This window comes from Pelodiscus sinensis, chromosome 9 (assembly GCF_052426305.1).
Source record: "Pelodiscus sinensis isolate ZL-2025 chromosome 9, ASM5242630v1, whole genome shotgun sequence".
In the NCBI taxonomy this organism is placed as follows: Eukaryota; Metazoa; Chordata; order Testudines; family Trionychidae; genus Pelodiscus; species Pelodiscus sinensis.
In genome coordinates, this window is record NC_143060.1 from 32,864,597 (window position 1) to 32,877,955 (window position 13,359).

The 13,359-nt window shown below is 44.2% G+C and overlaps 1 protein-coding gene across 12 annotated transcripts in view; it reads right to left on the reverse strand.

The window, feature by feature from the left end:
- The window catches only part of ODF2L (outer dense fiber of sperm tails 2 like), a 54,372-nt gene that overhangs the window by 36,246 nt on the left and 4,767 nt on the right, over positions 1 to 13,359 (reverse strand). For 8 of the 12 annotated variants that reach the window (XM_075936392.2, XM_075936393.2, XM_075936405.2 and 5 more), the window contains exons 3-7: positions 13,150 to 13,313; positions 11,030 to 11,156; positions 8,720 to 8,851; positions 4,442 to 4,504; positions 410 to 481 (exon numbers count right to left, since the gene is read on the reverse strand). In XM_075936392.2, the coding sequence (XP_075792507.2) occupies positions 410 to 481; positions 4,442 to 4,504; positions 8,720 to 8,851; positions 11,030 to 11,156; positions 13,150 to 13,301 (546 nt within the window). In that variant the 5' untranslated portion in view covers positions 13,302 to 13,313. The remainder of the gene's footprint in view (positions 1 to 409; positions 482 to 4,441; positions 4,505 to 8,719; positions 8,852 to 11,029; positions 11,157 to 13,149; positions 13,314 to 13,359) is intronic. The other 4 variants (XM_075936398.2, XM_089780492.1, XM_075936396.2 and 1 more) reach the window with 1 other exon arrangement.

Below are 13,359 nucleotides of genomic sequence, written 5' to 3' on the forward strand. Positions count from 1 at the left end.
TAAAAAAGCACAAGGAGGGGGATTGTGAACAGCCCCTGTACAGAGACAAAATAGAGGGGGGCTTTTGTACTCTCTTCTCTAGCTTCTGCATACGTGAAGCATTAGCCAAAACCTAACCTTAAATGAGAAATGGCAATTAGAGCCAAATCAGCCTCCCCCTCCAGAGCCATCCCTCACACTGACTGTTGGAGGGTGGGGTTGGAGTTGAATCACAATAAAAAAAAATCTGGAGCCGAACTTCCTGGCACGGGTCTATCCCTGTGAGAAACACTGGCCCACAGGAATAACTTTTCATGTAATCTTTCAAATTAAATATTATACTTCTGACGATTTGAAAAATTAGAAGTTTTGGGGTAAGAATTTATCACTCTGAGATTAAACATCCCTTCTGAGGGGGAAACTGACTTACTTTTTCCAGTTGAAGCCGAGAAGAAAGCTCTACAATACGCCTCTCTGTTATAATCATTTCTTTTCTGAGACCCTGTATGAAAGAAAATGAATACAAACTTAAAAGATCTTTATATGCACATTTTGGGCTACGTTTTCATAGAAGGGCACCCAAATTACACATATAAAAATATAGTTTATTAGAATAATTGAGTTCTCATTTCCAGTGACACAAGCAATTGAAGTTGATGCTTAGAAGCAAAGAAACTGTAAACCTAAACATAAGAATACAAGTTTTTCAAAGGAGGGACATAAATATAAGTGCATAGATGCACAAAGAACATAATTGGGTACCTACATTTAGCGGATATACAGTAATTCCTCATTTAACATAGCAGATACGTTTCAGAAAATTATCGTGCTAAGTGAAAATGTGTTATGCGAGGTCAATTTTCCCATTGAAAATAACAGAAAAAGTGGGGGTTGCGTTTCAAGCCCCTGTGCGCTTGCAGCTCCGGCCTGCACTTGTTAGCAGCTGGGACCAGGACAAGCTTGGGGGAGAAAGGAGACTGGGTTATAGCAGGGACAGGAGGTGTTTGGCTCTGGAGAAGGGAAAGGAAAGACGGGAGGGGCTTGCAGCTGGCGGCTGGGTTTCCCCAGCTGGCCGGTCGCCTGCAGCTGTACAGGACTTCCTCTGCCTCCTTGCGAAGCGGTGGAGGTTCGCCGCTTGCCGCGCCTTACCCTGGCGACCCCCTCTGGCCAGATGCCTCACTCCCTCTCCTCTGCCCCCTGCTTGCAGCCGGCGGCTGGGTCTCCCCAGCTGGCCGGTTGCCGGCAGCTGCGTGGGGCTTCTCCTGCCTCCTTACAAAGCGGCGGAGGTTCGCTGCTCACCACGTCATTCCCCAGCAACCCCTCCTTGTCGGATGCAAGGCATCTGGCCAGAGGGGATTGCCGGGGAACGGCACGGTGAGTGGCGAACCTCTGCCACTTTTGCAGGGAGGTAGGGGAAGCCCCGCGTAGCTGCCGGAGACCGGCCACCAGCTGCAAGCCGGGGGAGGAGGAGAGGGAGCGAAGCATCCCCAGAGGGGGTCGCTGGGGAATGGCGCGGCGAGTGGCAAACCTCTGGAAGCAGGGGGAAGCCCCGCGCAACTGCCGGTGACTGGCCAGCTGGGGAAACCCAGCCGCCGGCTGCAAGAAGGGGGCAGAGGAATAGAGCGAAGCATCTTGCCAGAGGGGGGTCACCAGGGAACAGCCTGGCGAGCGGCGAACCTCCGCTGCTTTGCAGGGAGGCAGGGGAAGCCCCGCGCAGCTGCTGGCGACCATCAGGCCAGTAGGGGAAATCGTATTATTGCGGGGATGGTTCGTGTTGTTTGAAAAATATTCCCTAAAAAAAATCATGCTATCACGAAAACATGTTAAGCAGGCATGTGTTAAGCTAGGAATTACTGTACAATATTGACTTGTATTACTGGAATTTTTTCTGGGACACTCTTTTTGTCAAATTTTGTCAATTCATTGCAAATGAAATTATTGACGTATACTCATAAACTTCATTTACTGATGATTTTTTTTTAATTCTGCTTTTTAAAAATTACCTTTGAAGAGAAAACAAGGGAGTAAGGACACAGGACAGAAATAAGGGAAAAGCGAGAAAAAGGAATAAAATAAGAATGGGATGCTACTCTGGTGAGTAAAAAAACAAACGAAACCAACCTTAACAAAGAGCCAGTCAATATTTATGAACAAAGTAAAAGTAATGTTATTTTTGAGAGAAGAGCTCCTTTTTATAAAGGTTACTTCGTCTTCATCAGAAAGTAAGTTTAAAGATTTGATCGCTATTGAAAGGTTTGTTGGCTGAATGGTTTTCAGACCCAACAGCCATATTCTGCCCCTGTCCCAACTGGTAGAGTTCCATAAGCAACCCTTTTATGGACACATAGGCTACGTCTACACTGGCCCCTTTTCCGGAAGGGGCATGTAAATTTCAGCAGTCGTCGTAGGGAAATCCGCGGGGGATTTAAATATCCCCCGCGGCATTTAAATAAAAATGTCCGCCGCTTTTTTCCGGCTTTTAAAAAAGCCGGAAAAGAGCGTCTAGACTGGCCCCGATCCTCCGGAAAAAGTGCCCTTTTCCGGAGGCTCTTATTCCTACTTCAAAAGGGCACTTTTTCCGGAGGATCGGGGCCAGTCTAGACGCTCTTTTCCGGCTTTTTTAAAAGCCGGAAAAAAGCAGCGGACATTTTTATTTAAATGCCGCGGGGGATATTTAAATCCCCCGCGGATTTCCCTACGACGACTGCTGAAATTTACATGCCCCTTCCGGAAAAGGGGCCAGTGTAGACGTAGCCATATAGTTCAGGTTGCCTAAATGGCTGAATATCAGGGTCCTTTAAAAACAAACATATACTACCCTGGGCCTCCATTTACCCTCTTTATAAAATGAAGATAATACTTATTACCTGAGATATTTAGCACTTTCAGCTAACCATCTTGTTATGCCTCCTTTCACCCCTTTCAGCTAACCATCTTGTTATGCCTCCTCAGCACTGGAGTAAATTGAACTTAAACTTCTAATTACTTTGTTTTAAAATGATAAAAAGGGTACTGGTAGAATTTTACATTTCTTTGTAATACTGAAGTTGCACGACATTGTTAAAACTTCTCTTGTCATTGTTTTCATAGAGTTAGAGAGATGAATCCAGATAGTTACTGCTCTAAGTACTTGTACACTGTATTGTAGTTTCTCATTTGTGTCAGATGGCATTTAGGGAAATGAACCAGAAGGTACACAAGTTTTAGTATTTTTTGCTTTCTTAAAACTGTATTGTTTGATCATGAGTGCTACCACGTGGGCAGGAATGTGACCTCATGATGGAATGGAAACATTACATTAACTATATCAAAAATAGTAATGGAGAGATAATAGATTCATAACTTCTCCTGCCTTTATATTGCTTGTCAATTTATGACAGAATAAAAAGACAAGGCACTTGAATGATCTATCATTAAAGCAAAAATAACATCTCATTTTAAAGAAACAGAGCAACACATTTGTCTCAATTATACCAATGTAATTTCAAAATAACAACTCCTGAATTAACTGTATTGAATAAGCTTATTCCCCAAGGAAAGCAGGAGTTATTATTTCGAAATAACCAGCCCCTTATTATTATTATTATTAGCCCTCTCAAGTTACTTATCAAGTGTAAGGACCAGTGCTAATAAGGCCAATTGATTCAGGGTGGCTGTGGCTCATTCACAGTAGCTGATGATGAGGTGTGAATACCAAGAGAGGGGAAACTGCTTTTGTAGTGAGATGAAACAAAAAACAGGACTATGCAGCATTTTAAAGACTTAACAAGATGGTTAGTCTTTAAAGTGCGGCATAGTCCTGTCTTTTCTTTCAGCTAGACCAGACTAACACGGATGCATCTCTATCACTATTTGTAGTGAGATGACCATTCTAAATTCTTATTCAGTCCTAATTTGATTGTATTGAACTTGCAAATGAATTGCAGCTCTGCTGTTTCTCTTTGTAGTCTGGTTGGAAGTTGCTTTTTATAGAAGGATGGCTACTTTTAAATCCATTACGGAGTGTCCAGGGATGTTAAGTGGTCTCCTTCAGCTTTATATAAGCTACCTTGCTTGAGGGCTGATTTGTGCCCATTTATCCTTTGGCACAGAGACTGTACAGTTACTCTGGAATTACATGGATGAACAACATGATAAACTTATTCTCATGCTTATTACACAGAGTTTAATATGCTCTACATTATCCTATATACAGCACATTAAACTCTATGCAATAAGTGTTACCATGGCTAATGAAGTGTAATAAGTGTAAAATGGCTAATGAAGAAACAAAATGATGGAAATTGGGTGGGAGCCAGGCAGGTGTACTAATAAACACATAGATGCGAGAGCAAGACAAAAAGACCACGCAGCCATCCTGTTTCTAGGTCTGGCAGTTGTCTAGTGAAATTGTATGAGATTTAGGATTTCACTGTTTGGCATGCTTGATAGGGTAAAGAGCCAGAAAATGTAATTTACTTACATCATTTTCATTTTCACTTTCAGTTAACTTGTGCATCAAAACATCGATATGTTTACTACTTATCTGCAAATTAGAAACAGAAAAAAAATCACGAATATTTTAAAAATGGATTATTTGATAGCATATGAAAGTTGCTGATTTAGCATACTCAGAATGGCGATAGATACATATGAAATACTATTAGCAAGAAATTTACTTTGACATGCATGATTACTGACAATTAGTGGGAAATATCTTAGGCCATGTCTCCACTTTCCAGAGGATTGACACTCTAGCAACCGAGCCCCCAGAGTATGATTTAGTGAATTTAGTAAAGACCTGCTAAAATGAATGCTGAAGGTGTCCCTTTTGGTGCTGGTACTCCTTGCTATTATGAGGAATAAAGGAAGTCAGTGGGAGCATTTCTCCCATCAATTTTCCTCTCTGGGGCCACCCCAGAAAACTGATGCAAGGTATGTCAATTCCAAGTATGCAATTCATGTAGCAGGAGTTGCATATCTTGCATTGATTTTCTCTGCCAGTGTACACCTGGCCTTAGAGCAGTGGTTCCCAAACTTTTTGGCATCATGCCCCCTTTTTGATTTTTGAAAAACCCTCACGTTCCCCACTCCCCCCAGTAACAGCAAAACTTGTCGAACCAAACAAAAAGCAACTGACTGTAGCGGAAAAACAAAAATAACAGAAAACATGGTGGTGGGGGAGAATTTAAAGGAGGGGAGCTGGTTCGCCTCGCACCCTTCCTGGAATTTCTTCACACCTCCTCAGGGGGGCACACCCCCCAGTTTGGGAACCCGTGCCTTAGAGGTTCAGTTAACTAAGTGCAGCGTTTATGAATAGGGGAAAACAAACCAAGATTAATTCTATATGTAACACTGATTATTTTAAAATGGAATATCACTTACATGCCATAGTTATTTATTTTCTTTGTCACCAAAAGTATGTATTCCATTCATCTATTTTAAAGATAGCATGAAGCATTTACTTAAGAGTTTCTGAAAATATCGTTTGATGGCAACTAAGATTATCTCCAGATTCCACCAACATCTTATGTGCCACAATTTTAACTTCTATCACCAATACAAATAAACTTGCAATGGCAAAACCATTTATGTAGCTAATAACCATCACAAAATCATCAGTTACATAATTCTGCACTCAAGGTTGTCCTTATTTTATCAAAGCTCTGATGTAATTTCATCCTAATTGATGAAAATTCCAGTTAAGTAAATCCCAAATATTTTAACTTCAGATGATGGGCCCACTGTCTTCCTAGGAAGTTTAGATGACTCAAACAGCATGGGACCAGGCCCAATATGAATACTGAATGATGATCAACAAATTAGGTGTCAAACTACAGAGGGATCAGAAAGCAACAAAAAGAAGCAAAAGGGAAAGCAGATGAGAGAAGCATTCTTAGAACTGCTATCCATATTACAGAGTGCGCTTAGCTGGATTTTAGAAGCATGGTATACGCTGGGTGAGCAGTGAGAGGGAAGCTTTAGAGAGCATTTGAACAGAGCCATTGCATACTTGTGTACAGTGTCCACTTTAGGAATTGACTCTATATGTATGTTTGGTTTTGTTCGAATACAAACACCTGTGAATTACAGGCATTCAAACACAAAGACTATTAATCATATTATTACTAGTAATATAATGCTTTCTATTGCTTCAATCTTCTTCTTTCTCTGTCTCCCTTTTACCAATTATTATTCTCTTAATAGTCTTTTTCTTTTTAAATTTCCTCTTCTCTGTTGATTATTCTATGTGCATAGACTTTGGGAGGGGAGGGGGGGAACATTTTTCTCTTCTTAAAAACTTAACACTTTTTTGTAGTCAGGCATTCCTATTCTGTCTCATTTAGGAAATACACTTATGCATAAAGATTTACATACAGGCAGTCCCCGGGTTACATACAAGATAGGGACAGTAGGTTTGTTCTTAAGTTGAATCTGTATGTAAGTCGGAACTGACATCCAGATTCAGCCGCTGCTGAAACTGACCAGTGGCTGACTACAGGAAGCCCGAGGCAGAGTTGCTCTGCCCCGGGCTTCCTGGAATCAGCCGCTGATCAGTTTCAACAGGCTGAATCTGGACGCCAGTTCTTACATACAGATTCAACTTAAGAACCTCAGGCGTCCCCAAGTCAGCTGCTGCTGAAACTGATCAGCGGCTGATTCCAGGAAGCCTGGGGCAGAGCAACTCTGCCTCCGGCTTCCTGTAGTCAGCGCTGGTCAGTTTCAGCAGCGGCTGACTTGGGGACGCCTGGGGCAGAGCAGCTGGGGTGCTGCTGGGTTGCTCCAGTAGTGCCTCTCTGGGCGCTACTGGACCAACCCAGCAGCACACCAGCTGCTCTGCCCCAGGCGTCCTGATTCAGCCGCTGCTGAAACTGACCAGCAGCGGCTGAATCAGGACGCCTGGGGCAGAGCAGCTGGGGTGCTACCGGGTTGGTCCAGTAGCGCCCAGAGCAGCGCTACGGGACCAACCGGCAGCGCCCCAGCTGCTCTACCATAGGCGTCCAGAGAAAAGCCTGCGGGCGGCGGACCGAGACGCACAGACCAGCAGACCAGGGAGACGCGGAGACCAGCAGACCAGGGAGACACGGAGCAAAGTCGCGGAGCACGCAGGCAGCGGGACAGCCCAGACGCGCCGCGGCTGTCCCGTTGCCGGCATCCTCCGAGGCTTTGCTCCCTGTCTCCCTGGTCTGCTGGTCTCCAGCAGACCAGGGAGACGCGGAGCAAAACCACGGAGCATGGGGGCAGCGGGACAGCCCAGACACGCCGCGGCTGTCCCACTGCCGGCGTCCTCCAAGGCTTTGCTCCCCGTCTCCCTGGTCTGCTGGTCTCCAGCAGACCAGGGAGATGCGGAGCAAAGCCACGGAGCACGGGGGCAGCGGGACAGCCCAGACGTGCTGCCCCCGTGCTCCGCGGCTTTGCTCAGCGTCTCCCTGGTATGCTGCAGGGGGGGCTCCCCCCCCCCAGCCGACCCGGGTGACGCGGAGCAGCTTTTCTTGCCCCGGAGGCGGGCGGCGGGACCGCGGCGCATCTGGGTGTCCCGCCGCTCCTGTCCTCCAAGGCGAGAAAAACCCTGTTCGTAACTGCGGATCCTACATAAGTCGGATCCGCATAACTCGGGGACTGCCTGTATAAAGGAAATAATGAATATTCTATTATATTTACAATACTATACAAGCATAGCATAGATTTCCCCAAAGAGGTTAATCTTCCCCATACAATAGAAAGATATTTAAAGTACAGTAAAACTCCGGTGGTCCGGCATCCAGTGGTCCGGTACGCCTGATGGTCCGGCACCAACTGCAACCCGGAAGTGCTTCGGCAGCTGCTTCAAGTTGTTAGAGTAATTGATTAACTGTGGCTGGATCCACAGCCGACACGCAGTTAATGTAACTTTCCTCTCTACTACCGGGGGGGGGGGGTAGGGGGGGGGTTGGGGGAAGGGGTTGGGGGAGGAGGAGGGGGCGAGGGTGTGCCAAAGCAGCCGCAGTCAGGACGTTCTGGTCAGTTACAATCACTCAGGCTGGATCCACAGCCGACACGCAGTTAATGTACTTTAACTCACCCCCTCCTCCTCCCCCTCCCCCTCTCCCACCGACCCCTACCTTGCCCCCACCCCTCCCCCCACCGGCAGTAGAGAGGAAAATTACATTAACTGCGCGTCGGCTGCGGATCCAGCCGGAGTGATTGTAACTGACCAGAACGTCCTGAATGCGGCTGCTTTGGTACACCCTCGCCCCTTCCTCCTCCCCCTCCCCCTCTCCCACCGACCCCCCCCCCCCCCCGGAAGCAGAGAAGAAAATTACATTAACTGCGTGTCGGCTGTGGATCCAGCCGGAGTGACTGTAACTGACCAGAACGTCCTGAATGCGGCTGCCTGCCTGTCACCGTCTCTCCTCTTCCACCACTCGCAGGCTCTGCCTCCCTGCAGCAGGAGGGAGGGTTTGGCACACCCCTGCCCTCTCCCCCGCTTCCCGTCCGACGAGACCCGCCCCTGCCAGAGTACCTCCTGATAGTCCAGCATTTCTGATAATCCAGCACCACCTGGATCCCAAGGGTGCCGGATTATCGGAAGTCTACTGTAGTGTGAAAAGGAACTCTGTTGATTCGAACAATAAATATTTGAAACAAAATGATTTTGCACGTTCTGTGAATGGCTATTTATTTCTCTTTTTCAAAACACTATTGAAAAAGATCAGGAAAAAAATAAAATGTGTTTACGTTCACTGTTAAGCTTCCCCAAGATTGCTTTGGGTCATCTTACTTCTTTATGCTCCGTTGTTCTAAGCAGATGCAGTAACAACTCTTTTACATGCTTTAGAGTCTCTAATTCCTTTATCAGTAAATCCTCTTGTTTAGAAATCTTAATTATATCTGATGTAGGAAGGTTACACACCTGATAAACAAACATAGTGTAAGTGTAAAATATTTCCCCAAAGCAGCAATAATATCACATTTAAAATTTAGCTTTAAAATATATAAAACATAAAACTGTTTTAAGTAAACTGCAAAATATCATAATGAATATGCAAAATATTGTATAGATTAGAATTTAAACATTTTGGTATCTAATACTAAACAATTCAATATTTACTCTTCAAAGTTTGTAAGAGGCATATGTGCTACTCTAATTTAACTTTTTTTTTTTTTGCTGAAAAAAGGCCCAGTTTTCTTCTCTTAGGGGGGAAATCTATTTAAATCAAGCTAGTTAAGCTGCTCCACACATAACAATGTAAACTCAGACAGCAGACTTTTTAGGAAGTTATTTCATCTTGATTTGCACATATGTATTCATGATATTTTATCTCTAGCTGGAGAGAAACTGAAGTACAGTGGAGTCCGGATTAACCGACACCCAGTAATCCAACACTCTGTTTTATCTGACCCTGCAGCTCCCGGGGACAAAGTTGGGTCGGATACAGCGTGGGCTATGGGGCGAGAGAACGTCCCGCTTGCTGCCCCATCAGCTGTTTCCTTGCTTTCTAGGAGAAGCTGCTGCTGCCGCTCCTGCCTGGAAGCATCCCAGCAGCAGCGGCAGCAGCTTCTCCTAGAGAGCAAGGGAACAGCTGATGCCGCTGCTGCCTGGAAGCATCCAGGAAGAAGCTGCAGCAGCTGCTCCTAGAGAGCAATGGAACAGCTGATGCTGCTTTGCGGGGACTTTGTTCAGCTGTTCCTTTGCTCTCTACAGTAGAGTCTGTATCATCCGACATATTCGGTAATCCGACCATGTGTCGGTCCCGTTTAGGTCGGATGATAGGGACTCTACTGTACTACTGGAAATGTTAACTCTGTGGCTCAGAAAAGTGATTTCCTAATGACAACTCAGATTAGCCCTAAAGAAATGTAGAAATCAACATATCTTGATTGTTAGAATATTTATTTTATAAACTTAAAATAGTAATTATTTATTTGTACTCAACAGGTTACAGATATCAAAATCCTTACTTGAAAATATTTTTAAAAAGCATAATTTTTTTTACTATCTACTATACAATATTGTTTATAAACAAGGTGCAATTGGGAAAAAAGATAAAAATGTACTCAAGTTCTGCTCCCAAACCCACAATATACAGTAGCCACATGTTTCTGCTAGAGATGTTAGCCTATAGTCATTTAAACCATTAACTGATAAGCATGGGCTTATCGACCCCAAATGGGGTGAAGGTGGGAGCACAGGATCACGTGGAGCTACCTGCCCCTCTCCCGCTGGGCTGCTGCCTGTGATAGAGAGGTAGCGGTGCTGAGTGTGAGGGGGCAGGCAGAAGCCACTAAATGAGGGAAGCCAGCTTTCAAGCCAGTTCCCTGTGCCACCTACTCTTCCCATTGCTGCCTTCCACAAAGGCAGTGGGGAGGGGCAGGCAGGAGTTTGTGTTCGGGGAAAGCCGGCTTAAAAACCTGTCTGCCCCCTTCCCTGCTCTTGATACAGAGGGGGCAGCAGCACAGGGTGGTAGCGGGCTCCCCTCCAGTGGCGTTAACTGTTAGCCCCATCCCTGGAGACCACTGAATAATGGTGTAACCGATAAGATTTTTTGTGCTTACACAATTATTAAATTAAATATTATTTAAAATCCCTAGTTTCTGATAAAATAATCAGCAGTGAAATAGTGTAGAATGTTGACTTTTAAACTTTTATATATAGAGAGAGCATGCACGCTATATATATATATATATATATATATATATATAGAGAGATAGAGAGAGAGAGAGAGAGAGAGAGAGAGAGAGAGAGAGAGAGAGAGAGAGAGAGAGAGAGCTATATATAGATATAGATGCAGAATTAACATTTGAGATAAAATAAACATTCAGATCTCTCAAAGCTCATATTTGAAGATATATAACTACAGACTCAGATGTCACTGTGTCAGTCAACATTTAGAGTATTTTTCTAATCAACCATATCAGTTAAACAGTAAGGATTTTTATTATAAACGTTTAATTTGGCAGAAATGAGAAGCCAATAAAAAAATGTATGTACAGAATGTCCTAGCACACTAACACACTTAAGAATTCTGATGGTAAATATGTACACAAATTTTGGTATAGTATTAAAATACAGCAAAACAGAGAAACTTACATTTGTCATCGCAGCAATAGTGACTTTAAACAAAGGCAAAAACATTTCTGTTGAATTGACTGCCATCTGTGCTTCAAGAAGTTTTTCCTGGAACGTGACATTTTCATTAAGGGCATCTTCTTTCAACCTATTCACAAGAGGAACTTAATAGAAATCAAATTGCACTGACTATACATATTCTTTGTGTGTGCGTGTGCGTGTAAAAAACATAAACTTTCCCACTTCACGCATACTTATTAACCAAAGGCAGAATTTTCTCAAATCTATATAGGTTGGACCTCCCTTATGCAGCACTGTTAGGACCTGACTGGTCCCAGATGAGGGATTTTGCTGCCGTGGGACTTTCTGGTCTTGGAAAATCTATGGTGTCTCTGGACCAGAGAGTCCCAGTTTAAAGAGGTTCAATCTGTACTATGAAACTTGACTTAATATTCTAGACATCAACAAGAGTTTTGTCTGAGTAAAAACCTCAGATCTTGGTCTAAAGTGTTCACTTAATATGAAGGCTAACTAATTCGTTTTCATCTGCATATAAGAAATTATATGCATTGAATAATTATGGAAATACTTTCTTCCTGCTTCATTCTGTCATCTAAAGCCAGAGGAAGTAAGAATTTTAGGATTTACCTTATGTAAAGAAAAAAACCTTTACAGCAAAATTTAAGTATTACTAATAATGCCTTAGATGACCTGCACTGTGTTCAGAATATAAATGAACGGTTGAAAATCAAATGTATTTTTTATCTGTTAAGCTGTTTGCTTTTTGGATTTCACTCAACCAAGGGGAATGAAAACAGTCTAACCAATTTCACTTGCATGATCTCATGAACTAGCACAATACAGCAATGTTGGGGTTAAAACACAAACAGGATGGAACTTTCAAAAAATTCCTTATTACAGGGTGAACTTAATCTCTGTTCAGATGACCTACAGAAGCCACAATGCCAGGGCTGGGCAAAATACGATCCATAGAGCCCACTGGCACAGTGATAGCCTCAGGTAGGTTTCCTGCCTGCCCCGCTCCCACACACACTCAAAGCAGCTGGCTGTATGACCCTGTTTGTCTGCGAGCCTCGGAAAGTGAGAGGGGAAGAGGCTTTGTACGCTGCCCCATGCCAGAAAAATATTACAGCTCCCATTGGCCAGTTTCCAGCCAATGGGAGCCATCTGTTTGAAGAACAGATAGCACATGAAGTACCCTTCTCCCCACCTCCCATTGGGCTTGCAGCTATTCAAAGGCAAACAGGACAGTATGGGGCAAGCAAGGCAGGGAGCCTGCCTAGGGATGTTAAAATGCGTATATTCAAGTAAACATACAACCAATGAAAATTTCAGTGGTTACACACGGGGGAGGGGAAGCAGCACCCCAGGAGCCGGTACACAGGGAGACGGCGTTTAAGCTGGCTCTCTGCAAATACCAACTCCTGCCTGCCCATAACTCACACTGCTGCCTCTGTATCAGAGGCAGCAGTGCAGGGTGGAGCTACATGTAGTCATTCACATGAACCAATGAGCCCAGGCCTCCCAGCTCCTCCCTCCCCCAGACCTTCTGCCCCTCTTGTCCCCTTAGCCTACATAACCCAAACCCTCTACCTCCTCCCCTTCCCACATTCCCCTAGAACTTGTACCCCAATCCCTTGTTCTGGTCACAACCCCCTCCCACCCAATGTCACAACCCTAACCCCTGTGCTCCCTCCTGCACACCATTCTCCTTCTTCAGGTTACAACTCCCTTCTTTACCCAAACTCCCTCTCAGATTCCACACCTTCTCCTTCATCCCAATCCCTTATCCCAAAGCTTGCTTCTGCACCCAACCTCCATCCTAGATCCCGCACCTCCTACATTAATATTATGGAAAAATGTGGCCCTTGACCACTTACCAAATTTTAGGAGTAACCCCGCATCAAAAATTATTGCCCGCCCTGGCCTATGCTATCTAAAGACAAAGCCTTCAGCAAATCCTCTGTCCAGGCATGTATTGCTCCCACCAAAGATATTTATATTTATAACACACTGCAGGGAATTGAACAGCTAAAGAAGCACAAATAAATGCGGTAAGAACAGGAAGACTGTTAGTCTCATGAAATTCTGTAATTGTATTTTCCCTGTCCGAAGCATACCGTCTCATTTCACTTTCACACAGGTTTTGTTGTAGGAAGTTTTTCTGTGATCTGCTTTTAAGTTGGGGTGACAGTTTGTTCAGTTCAGTCTGATGTTTATCCATAACTTTCATACACGAACTCCAGTTCTGCTTTCTAGGGTCCTCCTCCATGTATGCTGAAAACTTAGAAAACGTTTTTAGTCTATTTCAAGATATATTTTCTACCTAT